Source organism: Hypomesus transpacificus, chromosome 17 (assembly GCF_021917145.1).
Source record: "Hypomesus transpacificus isolate Combined female chromosome 17, fHypTra1, whole genome shotgun sequence".
Taxonomy (NCBI): Eukaryota; Metazoa; Chordata; class Actinopteri; order Osmeriformes; family Osmeridae; genus Hypomesus; species Hypomesus transpacificus.
This window is the reverse complement of record NC_061076.1, coordinates 534877-550328: the sequence shown is the minus strand read 5'-3', so window position 1 is coordinate 550328 and position 15452 is coordinate 534877. Positions and strand designations below refer to the sequence as shown.

Below are 15452 nucleotides of genomic sequence, written 5' to 3'. Positions count from 1 at the left end.
ATGCTATTGATGTTTACTTCCTGAAATTAAATGGGCCCCAACCCTACTTTAGACTCACTGCAGACTGAAGCCTTTCCCCCTGAGCCAGGCCTGCTCATCTGCAGGGGGGGGGGGGGACTGGTAGTCCAGAGGGGCTGAGGTGTCAGCAGCACGGGGGATCACCAGAGGGTTAGGGTTATATAGGGTTACGGTTATATATGGTTAGGGCTATATATGGTTAGGGTTATATATGGTTGGGGTTATATATGGTTAGGGCTATATATGGTTAGGGTTATATATGGTTAGGGTTATATATGGTTAGGGTTATATCTGGGTCGTTCTCCCAGTGACCAGTTGCTGGAGTAGCTCATCATTCACCATCAGCAATGTAAGACACACACACACACAGGTCAGGGGGATAGAACCATAGAAACTGTGTGAAGAATGGTTAATTTAATTTCTGTGCATTACTGGGTAAGAGTCTTGGAGTCCACGGAAACAACAAACAGGTGTACTTATTATAATGTGGAAAGTACTGGATTTTGGGGATTTCCAAAGATGTGTATTTGGAGGTCAACAGGATAAATTGCCTTTTTCTCCATCCTCTCCTTGCACAGATGTGGGGGCCACAGGCATGTATGTGTGTGTGTGTGTGTGGAGGGGGCTCGACAGGCATGCTCTGAGGTCTTTTCGCTGCAGTTGGGGATTGGGGACTTGGCCTGGACGGACTTGATGGGGCATAGGAGAAGCGCTTGGCTGGAGGAGCGAGAGGACCCTTCTGTAAAAGTAAGAGGGTACTGAGCATGTGCACGCTTTCTTTTGTGCATGAATGATTGTGAATGTGCATCCTCTTTGACTGTCTAAGTACCCCTGAGCTGTCATTCTGAGTGTTGTTAAATTCAGAAAGTGGCTCCAAAATGATGAAAGGCACAAAACTAATCTGGTCAAAACGGTTGCAACACTTTCACGAACGATTATACGACTCAATCACCTAGGAGTAAGATCCAAGGAGGACATGAAGGCATAATATATACACGTAAAAGTATTCAGTGTTTAAAGAGTATTTTACCTAATTAAACATAATTGGGAAGTGTTTATGAGTTCCAGCTGCAGTAGTTATTCCAGTAACAGAGGTGTTGAAGGTACCTTAAGGGTCTCTCCCTGAAGAACAGAAAGTTCACTGCTGTTCCTGGCCACAAAGTTGTAACTTCACTGCCATCCCTTGGGGGTAAGCAAAATACACAATCTAATCTAACAGCCCAGTATGAATACAAAAAAGTTTAACCAAACACTATATTCATTCATGACATTAGTATACGCAAGCCTTATGCACATTGGTCTAAGCTTGATTAAAAAACAACAAAATTATGGCCAACAAAGGCAGGATAGAAGTTGTTTGTCTTTTTAGTCACAACAGAGTTTCTGATGGAGCCTGTAATAATATCTGGTTAGATTAAGGGATGCAATGGATTTTTGAGTGGTCTCACCACTAGATTTAGGGAGTACTTGACTTTCTGAAAGATGTCCACAAACTCTTCCTCAGAGGGAGGGCAGGCCTTTAGGGTTTAACACTAATCCTGCATTTGTGTTTTTATGTTCACTTCTGTCACTGTTAACTGTTGAGCAAAGAAATTGACATTTTCATTTGACAAAACAATTCCATGACACGCATACACACACATCAAAAAACACTGTGATTGTAAATACTTTTGAACATACTGTTGATCATATAACTAAATATTGTATTGTAGTTATTGAGTTCACAGGAGTTCAGGCCTGCTGGAGTATTCAGTAGGCCTGGATCCTGTTCCATCAAGGTCATAGGTCATCTACCAGATGGTACTTAGTTCCATATGTATGCCATGAGGCAGTAGAAACCAGATGAATTATGATTCTGTCATGTTTCCCCATATAAGGCTAGAAGATAGCAGTATTCTCTGTTGAGACTTGATTACCTAATACTGTCCCCTAAAAGGAAAGTATTCTATGGAAACTATTTTTGTACTTCATTGTACATAAGTATAGTAATTTATTTGACACAGACATCTGTGTGTGTGTGAGGAAAGAGGGGGTGAGACCGTTACGATTCAGCTTCTTGTAGCCAACAGAGAAGCACTGATTATAGGAATCATGTTTTTAAATGTTGTAACAGATTGTTTATGACAAGTGGATATCAAAGGTGTATGAAAATAGTGATATAGCAATTTTTTTATTCTTCTGTGTCACACTAGTTTTAGGACCGTGCAATTTGAAGGATTCTACAATGATTGTTATTCAGTTATGTTTAGATGAACTCACAGGATGTTCCACCAATGAAACATCTAAACCCAGTTCTATTCTGTTCCGGGTCCACATACAAATGACCACATCTGAGCCATGTGTCCTTATATATATATTTTTTTCCCCACCTTAACCCTAACCCTCAATTTATTCAATACACAGTCTCGGTGTCAAAATGTTAATCTTGATCCCAAGCATTCCGATATACGGTTTGGACAGCAGTCAGAAACGTCACACAAGTTAGTAGGAAATGACCCCTGACCCTAACCCTTCCTCGAGGCAGGATACACTTACAGACCCACTCCATGTCCCAGTAGCCAGTCTTCAGGCAGCCTTGTCAATGCACAGTCCCATTGTGTACTGTTTATGGCACAGTCCAACCTTCTGAAGATATGTACGAACAAGAAAAAATAGTCTCACATTCTTCTTGTAGGAAATCTTTCTGGCTTTCACTCTCTTCCTCTTTCTCCCAAAATGTTTATGTCATTGTGTCTTTTACTTTGTTTTTCTCTATGTCCTTCCAGTTGTATCTGTTTCAACCCATATCCTCTTCAATGAGATTATCTATACCACTAGCTCCATGATGTAGTTCTAGTAACTATGTTAAGAGGCAGATCTAAATCTGATGTAATCTCAGAAATGTAAGGCAGTATCTTCATTACCCCTCTCATTCCATATTTAAAGACACTGTACTTTCATTGTGACCTTAAACTCCATTAAAATAGATGAGACTAAACGGGGGAAAGATACACGGAAGGACGCGATCATGTAACCATGTGCCACAGATCAAAGTGTCCTTAACTCCTAGCTGCAGACTGGCTAGTGTGTGAGATAAATGTAAAAATGGCAGTTTTACAACATGTTAAAGTTTAATTTCCTACAGGGAGCTTTTTGGGATACATATTATACACCTTAAACAATAGTAAAGCAGTAATCTTAATTCGAGGCTTATTCCCTTGATGCCCTCTATCACCCCTGGTGGTATCTTTACATTTTGGTTTATATACATATTTATATACACGGTCTCTTTTAATCAATGAACCATCCATTTACAAAACAGATGTTGAACAGCCCTGAGATGTCTTGAGATTAATGCAATTTCAACATTATTACAATTTGTTTTTCCACATCCAGTCAGTCCACTGCCACATGATCCAGCCACTCTACTACCATTACTAGTGGATCTACAAAGGCTCAAACATTTAGTCATATGTATTTTGGAACTGTACAACAATGTAGTATTTCACTAATGTATTTTACTTTATGACTTGAATGACTCGTTGAATCAACTTTTCACACGTTGCCAAGTCATCCAGTTGGCCAGTTTGGACCCTTCTGCGGTACGGTTCTGACCTGTGGGCCGCATATCTGTGTTAACTGTGCCTCCAAATTAGTGGTTGGTTGATTCATAGAATACAGTGTGTCGTCATAAAATAGTCCAATACTTACTATAGCCCATGGGCTTCCCATGTGTAAATTATGTAGGCCTTAACGGTGTGCTTTTGCAATGTTGAACTTCTGATTGTTATCCAACATATGTCCACGAATATTGCAATAATACTCAACGCATACACAAAATATGGAGTATAACATATGATGTGTCTAAACTTTCTTTGTTATTCAAGTCGCACATTCTGTCCTCTAGGAACCTAATAACAAAGGGCAGTGATAGAGATGGGGGCATGAACGCTAGACGGGACCAAAAACCCATACAGTAACAAAGTAAAATACAAGCGACTGATTATTGTTATCTTGATTTCCCAAAAATAGATTGTATACATATAGGGCCTATAACTTACAAACGTATGGTTTTGTTTGCATAAATGTACACTTTAATTTTAAAATGATTTAGGTTTGAAAGTTGTTAGATAGCCTACGTATACTGTTACGGTATGCTCCCACATGTCTTTGGCAAAGTTCCGAAAAAAGACTTGATTCGATGTTGAACAGTCAATGTTAGTTATTTGTAAGAGTTTGTTGCAGACACGTTAGATGCAAAGACAAAAATAGCGTGCCATGCTAAACCTGTTATCATATCATTGGCTGTTGTAGTAAATATAACTGCTTTCTATATCCCATTGGGTAGACTACGCACTGGTCGTTGAGGCAATGGGGCAGGGCAAGGACCATGAAGTAACAGGACTCTGCAACCAATGGTAGCACTGTGTGCCCTTACCATACCTTGATATGATCATGTTCTAAACACAAACGTGGCGCTTGTCAAGTTCATCCAAAGGATTTCCGAAGGCCTCCGTTCGAATTGGCATACAAATATTCATTAAACTACAAACGCCTACAACTCCTCAGTAAAAACGTTCGTAAAGACTTACAGGGTAAACGAGTGAGGAGAAAGTGAAGACAAACCCCCTCCAGTGCTGCAGGTCGAGTTAGAGGGCACTCAACATGGTATGTTCTCAAATAAGTTAGTTAAACGAGTTAAGTCACTTAAAGCTTAAATGTGCAGTGTAAAAGGCTGACGTTTGCAGGGCGTAAATTAAACAAGCTTTTTTGTTTCATAGTTTTGTTTTGTTTGGCATTGCGTGAGGTACCAAAATAAGCTCCCACCGTCTTTTGTTTGCTTGAGTGTTTACTACATTGGCATCGGGTCTATGTAGCACGCGAGAGAGTGCATTCCTTTTCTAATATTTCTCAAATATTTCTAACATTTTAATGCATATATCGTACTATCCTATCATTTCCTGATCCATCCTTTTGAGTAAGCTCCTGTGTTCTTTCATTGTATTTTTCGTTTGACCTTTGTTTACTTTATAATCAAAATTCAGCAAGGTTTTTTAAGGGGTTTATTTATTATAGGCTACTGCTTGTGTATTAACTTGTAGGTAAACTATAGTCAAGGAGCATTGAATGTTTTTATTACATCGGAGGGAACATCATTCTAATGCTAAACCCACAAGTTTACCAGTGACTGGAAATGAACCTTCAGAGATATACTCAGATGGTGTTTGTGTAGACAACCAAGATATTTTACAAATAACTCTACTCCATGACATTATTTATAACCTGAAGATGTGGATATTTTGTACTCACCGTTATTTCTATATCGTCTCAGAGCAGACTAATCTACTTTGATTGCCATCACAAGTAGTGTGCACAAGGTACAACAACACTGTAAAATAAAAGAATTCACCTGTCTAAACTCAAGGTGACTTGAAGTATATGAAACCAACCTTCATTTAATCTTTGATTATCCACATGCCTGAGATTGTATGGTTATCTACATGCTTGAGCTAGTATGGTTATCTTATTTACTATACATTTATTTGTTCGTCATTCTGAACATGTTGACACATGAGGAGAAAATGTGTACTCAAAACCTATCTGTGATTGAGCTTCAGTAGTGTGGTTGTCTACTGAGTCAGTATAGTTGTCTACATACTTGAGCTAGTATAACGGTTTTCTACATGCTTGAGCCTGTAAGGTTAGCTATAAATGAGCTAGTCTGGTTATCTATGCTATTGAGCTAGTATTGTTATCTAAAGGATTTAGCTAGTATGGTTACCTACATGGTGAAGTGTATATGGTTACTTACGTGCTTGAGCTAGTATGGTTATCTATATGCTTGAGCTGCTAAGGTTAACTATGCGGTTGTTAACTATGCGTAGTTGGTAGTGGTGGCGCTTGGGAAGTCAGAGGTGGTGAGTTCGACTCCCGTTTGGAGCGGACAGTGGCCCGTATACCTCTGACAGAACTTGCAATACCACGTCTGTTACACTGTTAGGGTACTGTGTCATTACTGACGGTTTTATTTTAAAATAGAACTTAATTGCTCCCTAGGAGGAAATCGCAGATTCCAATTGTCTCATTTTAAACTGATTCAAGTGTCCTGAATGTCTTTCACTTGGACTACATTACATCTTGTTTCAAACAGTTCAGATGTGGCTGGACTACATTACAGATGTTGCTGGACTACATTACAGATGTGGCTGGACTACATTACAGATGTGGCTGGACTACATTACAGATGTGGCTGGACTACATTATAGATATGGCTGGACTACATTACAGATGTGGTTGGACGACAGTGCAGATGTGGCTGTTTCAATACAAAATATCTTTGTTTAAGTATAGGGAGTCACAAGCTGTTTAAGATTATATTGGTAAATAGCTTTTTTACAGATCAAGACCAAAAAATAAAGACAATTTCTAAGGAAATGTACAAATATGTAACTTGGACTATAGTCAAGTAATATCAAATCAAAGTAACATAATTTATTATGCCCTTTGGAATTACATGTTTTACTTGAATCATCACTCTATCAAGTAAATGAATAACGAATATCTTACTGAATAACATTGTCAAATGATAAAAAAAATGGTTGCCATCTTTAAACAGCTTGCAGTTCATTTTAAAGGCATCTATCTCCATTGTTTCCAACTTGATCCAGCTAGCTAGCTAGCCCTTTTTGTTAAAATATGTGGCATTTCATTGCAGTGAATAATTATGAAAAAATGACTTTATCAGAAAGCCTTTGTTGAAAATATGAAGAGGAGAACTGAGAGTGGACAGTTTTTAGTTACACTTTTTACTAAAGCCTTACTGGACACAAATCCACTGTGGAGGGTTGAGCCTTTGAGAAAGAAGCGAATTGGTGGGCTAAATATAGAGGAGAGTAAAATAAATGCGTAGAGTGAGGTACAGAGAGTAAGAAAGGCGGTAAAACGTACGTTAGTTTCGGTATTTTTGTTTTGAATAATTTATAGCTTAGCCAATGAAGGTCATCTTTAAGGAGGGCCCCCCTCTATTGCACTTTAGTCACTTTCTATGTTCCACAATTTAATATTCAAAGCAGCTATGCTGCAAAAAAGTATATAATAATTAAATAGAATAATTTTCAGGGAACAAAAGTAAATTAGCTCTTAGTTTTGAAGTATAGTTCTGTACTTTAAAAGGTTATGGTTATTGTTTTGTCTCACAACATTTGCCATTTTGTCAGAAATAATTTTAGATATAATGATTTTTCTTACTGATATGAGACTGTTGGAGGCATTGACACTGTATACAGCAGACAGAAAAAGTAAGCATTCCTATCCTCCCCCCCACTCCCTCCTATGACACCTTCCTCCCCCCCACTCCCTCCTATGACACCTTCCTCCCCCCCACCACCTCCTATGACACCTTCCTCCCCCCCACCCCCTCCTATGACACCTTCCTCCCCTCCACCCCCTCTTATGACACCTTCCTCCCCCCCACTCCCTCCTATGACACCTTCCTCCCCCCCACCACCTCCTATGACACCTTCCTCCCCCCACCCCCTCCTATGACACCTTCCTCCCCCCCACTCCCTCCTATGACACCTTCCTCCCCCCCACTCCCTCCTATGACACCTTCCTCCCCCCCACCCCCTCCTATGACACCTTCCTCCCCCCCACCCCCTCCTATGACACCTTCCTCCCCCCACCCCCTCCTATGACACCTTCCTCCCTGTCTAAAACCTAAAAAATTTGTCAACGTGTGTGTATGTTTAAAAAACACCTGTTCTATCTGGCTCCTGCTCTCAGCCAGCCAATACCCCCCCTCCCCCAGACACACACTCTAGCTGAGTGATACGGGTGATCATGTGCAGCTTGGAGATTCTACCTGGAAATGTGGAGGTTGTCAGGTCAGTTGGCTTGTCAGCTGTGAACAGCAGAAAGGACAGAATGACGACAGACAGAAACCTTGTGTCCTCTCTTTGAAGCAGCAGTGTGCCACACGGGTCCAGAAGATTGGACAGAGTGTGTGGTGGACAGAGTGTGTGGTGGACAGAGTGTGTGGTGGACAGAGTGTGTGTGGGACAGAGTGTGTGGTGGACAGAGTGTGTGGTGGACAGAGTGTGTGGTGGACAGAGTGTTTGGTGGACAGAGTGTGTGGTGGACAGAGTGTGTGGTGGACAGAGTGTGTGGTGGACAGAGTGTGTGGGATAATGATTACATGAGACAGAACTTAATTTCAGTGTGTTTTATCACATGGCTCTTAAAAGAGTCCATTTCCAATTTGAAAAAAAAAAATAATATCAATATCAACATATTTGACAACATACCCAAGTTACATGAGATGATTGTACATTTATGAGATGGAGTTGTGAATAAAAAACACTTCTTTACTAAACCACAGTAAAAAACCACAATATTCAACAACATTAATTAAAACACTAACCATGTTAAAAACAAATAGTTTGAGTGAAATTAGACGAATACCTAGTATTACAAACAAGTAGTAAATGTACTCGAAGTAGTTCCATATGTTGTGGTATGGTAACAGCTTGCAGCATTGGTTAGAATGTTCTCTACATTCCTTGCTTCCTTACAAAATAATCAAACAAGCCCATGCCAGTCTTATTGGACATACTGTACAGCCAAACAGAGGAAAGCACCATCTAGTTATTAATAAGGATTGAGCTGGCTCTTCAAAACTAGAAGCAGGACAGCTGGACCTAATACCTGAGCTAAAATGATACTGCAAATTAAAGTGTGTATTTATGTTCATCGCACACAAAACAGTGTATGATAAGATCTATATTTCCCTTTCTATTCACATGACAAGACTGAGAAGACGGCCCTTCCCTGTGATGATGACAGCTCCCAGTTAGGGTTGAGCCAGTCCCAGGTGCAGCTTGTAGACCAGGCAGGGCAGGTGGGCCCCGCGCCTGCAGCACAAGCAGACCGCCCAGCATGGGACAGCAAGCTCCAGTACGTGCTGGCTCAGGTGGGGTTCAGTGTGGGGCTGGGGAATGTGTGGAGGTTCCCCTACCTTTGCCATCAGAATGGAGGAGGTGAGTATAGCTATACAGTATTCTCTAAAACTATCTTACAGTTCTCAGTAACACCTGAAAATAACTATTGTTTATTATACTGAACTAGCTTTGAATAAAACATTTTAAATAATAAATAAACAATGATTATGATACTGTTTTTCCCTCTCTCTCTCTCCCTCAGGGGCGTTCATGTTGCTGTACATCATGATGTTGCTGTTGGTGGGGGTTCCCCTCTTCTTCATGGAGTTGGCGGCAGGCCAGTGTATACGGCAGGGAAGCATTGGGGTGTGGAAGCACATCTCTCCTAACCTGTCTGGGATTGGCTACTCCAGTTGTGTGGTACAGTGACCTTGAGAATCACACTGACAATATTTCTATAGAACAAGGTTTTCAGCTGGATGGGCGTGTTGTTGTTTACACATGGTTTTGGGTGAGATCATTTTTAGTCATTTAACAACCTGCAAATGGTCTACTTGATAACATTTCTGATATCGAATAGCATATTAATGTTGAATAGTCAGTACAATAACGGTAGATTCTGTGCCAGGTTTTGTTGATTGAGATGCATATGTGGACTGTTATTTATTATGAGATACCATTGGACTCTTGCACAACACCGATACTTTACTGCAACATTGGTCTTTGAGTGTGTTGGCACCTGATCTGAACAGGCATTTGATATGTCCACAGACACACATATACACACATTTTGGATATTATAAAATAGCTAAGCAAGTTGCTTTTCACTGCTAGGCCTCAACTGGCATATACATTCTCCTCCTCAGGGAGCTGCTGTACCAATACTGAAGGTGCTCAGTAACTCAGTAAATACTCAGTTAACACTTTTCTTCCTGTTCCATAGGTCTGCTTCTTTGTGGCTCTCTACTATAATGTGATCATCGCATGGAGCCTGTTTTATTTGGGCAACTCCTTCCAGAATCCCCTGCCTTGGCAGCAGTGTCCAATCGACATGGCCACAAATACGACTGGTACACATTGCCCCTTATTCAAATAATAAAGAGACATAAACGTGTTTAAGATTTATACTTGATACGTAAATTACATAACATGGTCTACGTTTGGGAAAACAACTTATCTTCACTATCCTATGTCAAAATCGACTATAACCATAGAATTAAATGATTGTTTTAGACTCACAATCAACAAGGCTATCTCCTTTTCTCTCTCATCCTCTAAAACTGTAGTGAAGGAATGTGCAGGTACCTCCCCGACCTCCTACTTCTGGTTCCGGAAGGCTCTGGATATCACTGACTCTATAGAAGCATCGGGCACGATAAACCCTATCATGACAGGCTGTCTACTAGCTGCTTGGACTATTGTCTGCTTGGCTATGATCAAAGGAATCAAGTCTTCTGCCAAGGTAACTAATCACACATTTCTCATCCACATTTCAATGGGATTATTCAGGAAACAGCATCTTAAACATGAAACCTCTGAAATCAACCAGGTGTTTCTCCTGCTCTTCCAGGTTATGTATTTCTCCTCAGTCTTCCCTACGTGGTGCTTTTTATCTTCCTTATAAGAGGCTTGATGTTGGATGGAGCAATGGATGGAGTCACTTTCATGTTCTACCCTAAAGTAAGTACACTAGTATGCAATACTTTCAATACTCTTTCCAGATTTGCTGGACCACCACTCTGCATAAATGTGTTACTTTTCACAATTCACAATATAAGCAGAGAAGCCTCATGCAAGGGATGATGTAATACAAAGGAGCACCACAGTTATTTGGATATGAAACCTCATCTTCGCTCATAATTTATGAATGGGAACAATGAAGTACTAGATGCTAATCCTCTTTCTATGACAAATCAGATGGAAACAATTATTGACTTACAACTGAGTTATATACAAGTCATACCTTTTTAAGTAAAGGTGCTGACCCTTGATACTGACTGGTTAGCACTACTACTGTCTTGTGGATATTTTGATTTGGCAAAGGCAATCCTGGGGTTCTGGAATGAGGTGACAACAAGACTACACATTCTCAGGGGGCACAGCTACTCTAACCTACCATGACAACTGAAACTATGTAGTAATACAATCAAGGAGACTCAGCAGTCATTGTCCCAAGTGGTGGGAGTATTTTTTAGATAATATAAAAGGCCTGAATTGATGACAACACAAAGCAATTGCATTTAATCCAATATAAATGTTATTTTATATTTTTCATAAGTGAGGGCGTGTTTAATTTGACAGTAAGACCACCTATTATCAACCTTTAAAAGGGCACTGAGGGCAACACTTCATCCTTTATCCTTCATCTGAAGACTTACTAGTACTCATCTATATATGATTTGTATGATTGTATGAGGTTCAATAAAACCACCTCAACTCTTTTTGTTCGTCTCTAGTTGGAGATTTGGGGGGAGGTCCAGGTGTGGAGGCAAGCTGCTACTCAGGTGTTCTTTGCCCTGGGATTGGGTTACGGTTCAGTCATTGCTTACTCCTCCTACAACCCCATCCACAACAACTGCCACAGGGATGCTCTCATGGTCTCCTGCATCAACTTCATGACCTCTGTGCTCGCCTCACTGGTTGTGTTTGTTGTGCTGGGCTTTCGTGCCAAGAACATTGCCCTGGAATGCGTGGCCAAGTAAGAAGCACTTACGTGTGAGGGCCAGGGCCAGGGCCAGGGCCAGGGCTAGTAAGACGCACTAGTGTGTGAGGGTTAGGGTTTGTAAGAAGCACTTAAGAAGAAAGGCAAAATAAATAAAAAAAGGGGCTTAAGTTAGCTGTTTTGAATAAGCTATAGTTCCACCGAATTACCTTAAGCAAAAATGTACAATCATTAACTAAAACATTTCCAAATGACATATGAAGCATATTATACACATGGTAATGTTATGGTAATTAACAATAACAAAGTTCAAATCCTGCCTAAAACAGGTACAAACATTAAGTGTAACTCCAACAGAATCCTTTAGATTGGCCGCAGGTACTAGGGACCCATTCCATAAGGATGGTACCAGAACTCTAAAATCTCATGTTACTAGTCTTGTTATAGACTCCAGAGATTGTATGTCATCTACCTAAACGCACTATTTTATCACTTAGGTAGTTGTTAAACCAGATGTTGGCAGTTTGGATCGACCCAGTGGAAGACCGAATGTTGCATAAATGCAATTGTTATTTTAATTCTCCAGAAACCTTGGCATCCTAACAGTCAAAGCTTCTTCTGAGGTGAATCCTCATTGGTGGCCCTGGTTCAATATGTCAGACCCCAGCTCTGTCAGCATACCTGAGTACAGGGAGTGGTACCATCACTATGGCTCCCAGGTGGCACCTAACATCACTGACTGTAACCTGGAAGAAGAAATGAATAAGGTACAAAACGCCACAAACTCTGGGGCTAATTAAGAATCCAGATCAACACATGCAACAGTCACCTCACCTCCTACAGCCTGCTATTTTAGACCTCAGACGCACCTTTTATTCACTGACAAAGCTTCAGGAAAGTGTGATTGAATATATGTTCTCTTTTGTCTCAAGCTTTTGCAGAGAGTCTATTTGGGACAAGTCAGTGTCTCCAAATTAAAATATCGTTGATTCTTGCATAGGTTATTTAAAACAATTAGAAATTCAGAATTCAAACCCACCTGAGAATGATTTTCCATATGTGCGTGTAGATGAGTTGAATTGGTTCCACACTGTCCTCAATGGGAGTACAGACTGTCTGCTTGTTGTCTAGGGAGTAGAAGGGACGGGACTGGCGTTCATAGCCTTCACTGAGGCCATAGCCTTGTTCCCAGCCAGCCCACTGTGGTCCACGCTCTTCTTCCTCATGCTGCTCAACCTGGGCCTCAGCACCATGTTTGGGACCATGCAGGGAATCCTGACTCCCCTCATGGATAACTTCCAGCTGCTGGGCCGACACCGCACTCTGCTAACTGGTAAAGACCCGCTTCACAGAGCTTGTGGAAGCACAGGTTAAAGTACATGCTCACACATATTTTCTGTCTCGGGGCTGTACTGTATTGACTTTGATTTCATTGGATCATAGTTACACTTTATAGGACCTTTTGGATCATACATATTCACTATGCTGTTACAAATACATAAATAAAGTTTTTTTGTATGATTGTGAATGTGCAGAGCTTTTTAGTTTCAGCATATTAGGTTTATAACAGTTTTTTGTGTTTGTGTTTTAGTGTGTAGCTGTGCTCTAGGTTTCCTGATTGGCCTATTGTTCACCCAGCATTCAGGCAACTACTTTGTGGCAATGTTTGATGATTATTCAGCCACGCTCCCCCTGATTATTGTGGTTATCTTTGAAACTATAAGTGTGGCCTGGGTTTATGGTGCAGATCGGTAAGGCGTACACAGACAAACACACATTCACTTAGCCTACACAGACAAACATACAGTAACTTTTTTACAGGATGTTAAGTGCCTTGCAACATTTTTCATCCTCTTTCAAACACTCCACCCCACAGCTTTTTAGATGACATTGAGATTATGCTGAAATGGCGTCCCCCAGTGGTGTATAAGTACCTGTGGAAGTATGTGTGCTTGTTCGCCATGGTGGGTCTGCTGTGTGCCAGTCTGGTCCGCATGGTCTTGAAGCGGCCCACCTACACGGCATGGAACCATGAAACAGTAAGACAACAAGACAATAAGTAGTGACCCTAACCCTAACAGTAAGACAACAAGACATTTTCACTATTTGTTAGAGTTGATTATTTAGCCGTTGCAAATAGTAAGTAGTTAATTAGACAATCACACTTTGGAGAGTGGTTTCATCCTGAATGAAGTAAATGACGGTGCCCTTGAGTAAATCATAGTATCTGCCCCTGGGAATCATGCACTGCCCCTGGTTATCGTGCACTGCCCCTGGTTATCGTGCACTGCCCCTGGGCATCATGCACTGCCCCTGGCCATCATGTCATCTTCACTATCATGCTTGCTTTGTCCTAGCCATGATCAATTTCAAATGTAATTTAGTCTTAAAAAGTATCCCTGCTGGGCAACATATGCAGCAACCAACATTCATGCACATTATTGAAACTATTAGTTTATGTTCATAACTGTAATGTGTTACCTGTGTATTCTCCAGGCCTCTGAGAGCAGTCTAGAGTACCCTGGCTGGGCCATGGCTATGATAGCTCTGCTGATACTGTTTGCTTCCCTGCCTGTGCCGGTCGGGATCATCCACTCTGTGCTTCAAAGCCGTGGAGTTCAGGGCCTGGCAGGGGAGGAGAGGAGCCAGGAGCTGCCTCATGAGAGGTACACCAAGTGCAACTCCAGTGAGCTTTTGAACTCCCAGCTGTCCTCAGAGGAGGGGGGAGGTCGTCCTAGGGCCTCCTTCCTACCCCTGGGTCTGGACCACTACAGGCTGCTCCCTCAACAGGAGGAGCTGGAGGAGGAGGACCAAGAGGATACAGGGGTGTGAGCCAAGGAGAAAACAACTGATGATGCTGTTTCACTGCATGGTACCGGCTCCATGGTACCAGCTCGACTTTACTGGACTCGCTAGATTGGTTTTCCACTGCAGATAGACCCCCCCCAGCAGGTGGTCAGTCTCTCTCGCTGGATCTGTTTATTGGTAACCACAGGAACCTCCACACCCCCTCAGTTGATAACCATGTTTTGTGTGTTGACATTTAATAGTCGTCCAGTGAATAGAAAAATTATGGTCACTATTATAGCTGTGCAAAAAAAAAACTTTAACAAAAAAAGATTTATTTAGGATTTCCCGTGTCGCGATTCTCTCTGAACAATCAGTAGTCTGCTGTGTTTTCACGTCACCTTTTGGGTATTGCATCAGCTCGCTTGGGACCTTGACGGAAGTGTTCCAAGAAAAGTGCCAAACCCGAGGTACCAAATATGCGCAGTGGAAAACCAACAAAGGCGGGGAGAGCCGGTACCATGCGGTGGAAAAGTACCATGAGAGTAGGGGGAGATACAAAAGATATATATATATATACAGTATATAAAGTGTATGCACTGTGTTAATCATGTGTATAATTAATAACATACACTTCTATATGTGTTTAGTTCTGCACAGTCGTTTGGTATACAACTACATAGTTGTACAACTGTAGTAAATACACACATGATTAACACAGTGCATACACTATTATGTATCTGTTAAATTTTTTATTTAAATTTTCTTACACTTATCCAAATGGTTTGGACAGTAAGTACAGCAGGTAATCAAGAACCAGAGGTGCACGGTTTTAACAAGGTTTTCAGTAGTTAATGTCATGGAAAACTCAACAATTTGTTTCTCCTCAAAACAGTGAAACTATAATATAACATTTAATTTACAATTAGATATATAATAGTGTACTTTTTAGTGGGAAATATTCATTTAAATTATCATCAACATGTTAAAAAGTTTAAAATAATGAGAAACTATTTGATATTGGCCCCTAAATATCATGAGGTAAACGGAAACTGACCCTAAATATCATC

The 15452-nt window shown here is 40.9% G+C and overlaps 1 protein-coding gene and 1 long non-coding RNA gene across 2 annotated transcripts; one reads left to right on the top strand and one right to left on the bottom strand.

Moving 5' to 3' along the window:
* The first annotated feature begins 685 nt into the window (after nucleotides 1–685).
* slc6a16a (solute carrier family 6 member 16a) lies at nucleotides 686–15133 on the top strand. The gene is given in 13 exon segments (XM_047038783.1): nucleotides 686–765; nucleotides 8804–9032; nucleotides 9196–9353; nucleotides 9877–10003; nucleotides 10220–10395; nucleotides 10504–10522; nucleotides 10525–10613; nucleotides 11390–11631; nucleotides 12182–12362; nucleotides 12727–12928; nucleotides 13187–13346; nucleotides 13472–13634; nucleotides 14092–15133. Coding segments are annotated over 13 exon segments (2136 nt in total). The 5' UTR covers nucleotides 686–711; the 3' UTR covers nucleotides 14428–15133.
* LOC124479851 lies at nucleotides 688–2762 on the bottom strand. Its single transcript, XR_006957480.1, has 3 exons — nucleotides 2554–2762; nucleotides 1126–1200; nucleotides 688–757 (listed from the first exon to the last, which is right to left on the bottom strand). It is a non-coding gene; the product is annotated as an uncharacterized LOC124479851 (long non-coding RNA).
* Nucleotides 15134–15452: the final 319 nt, after the last annotated feature.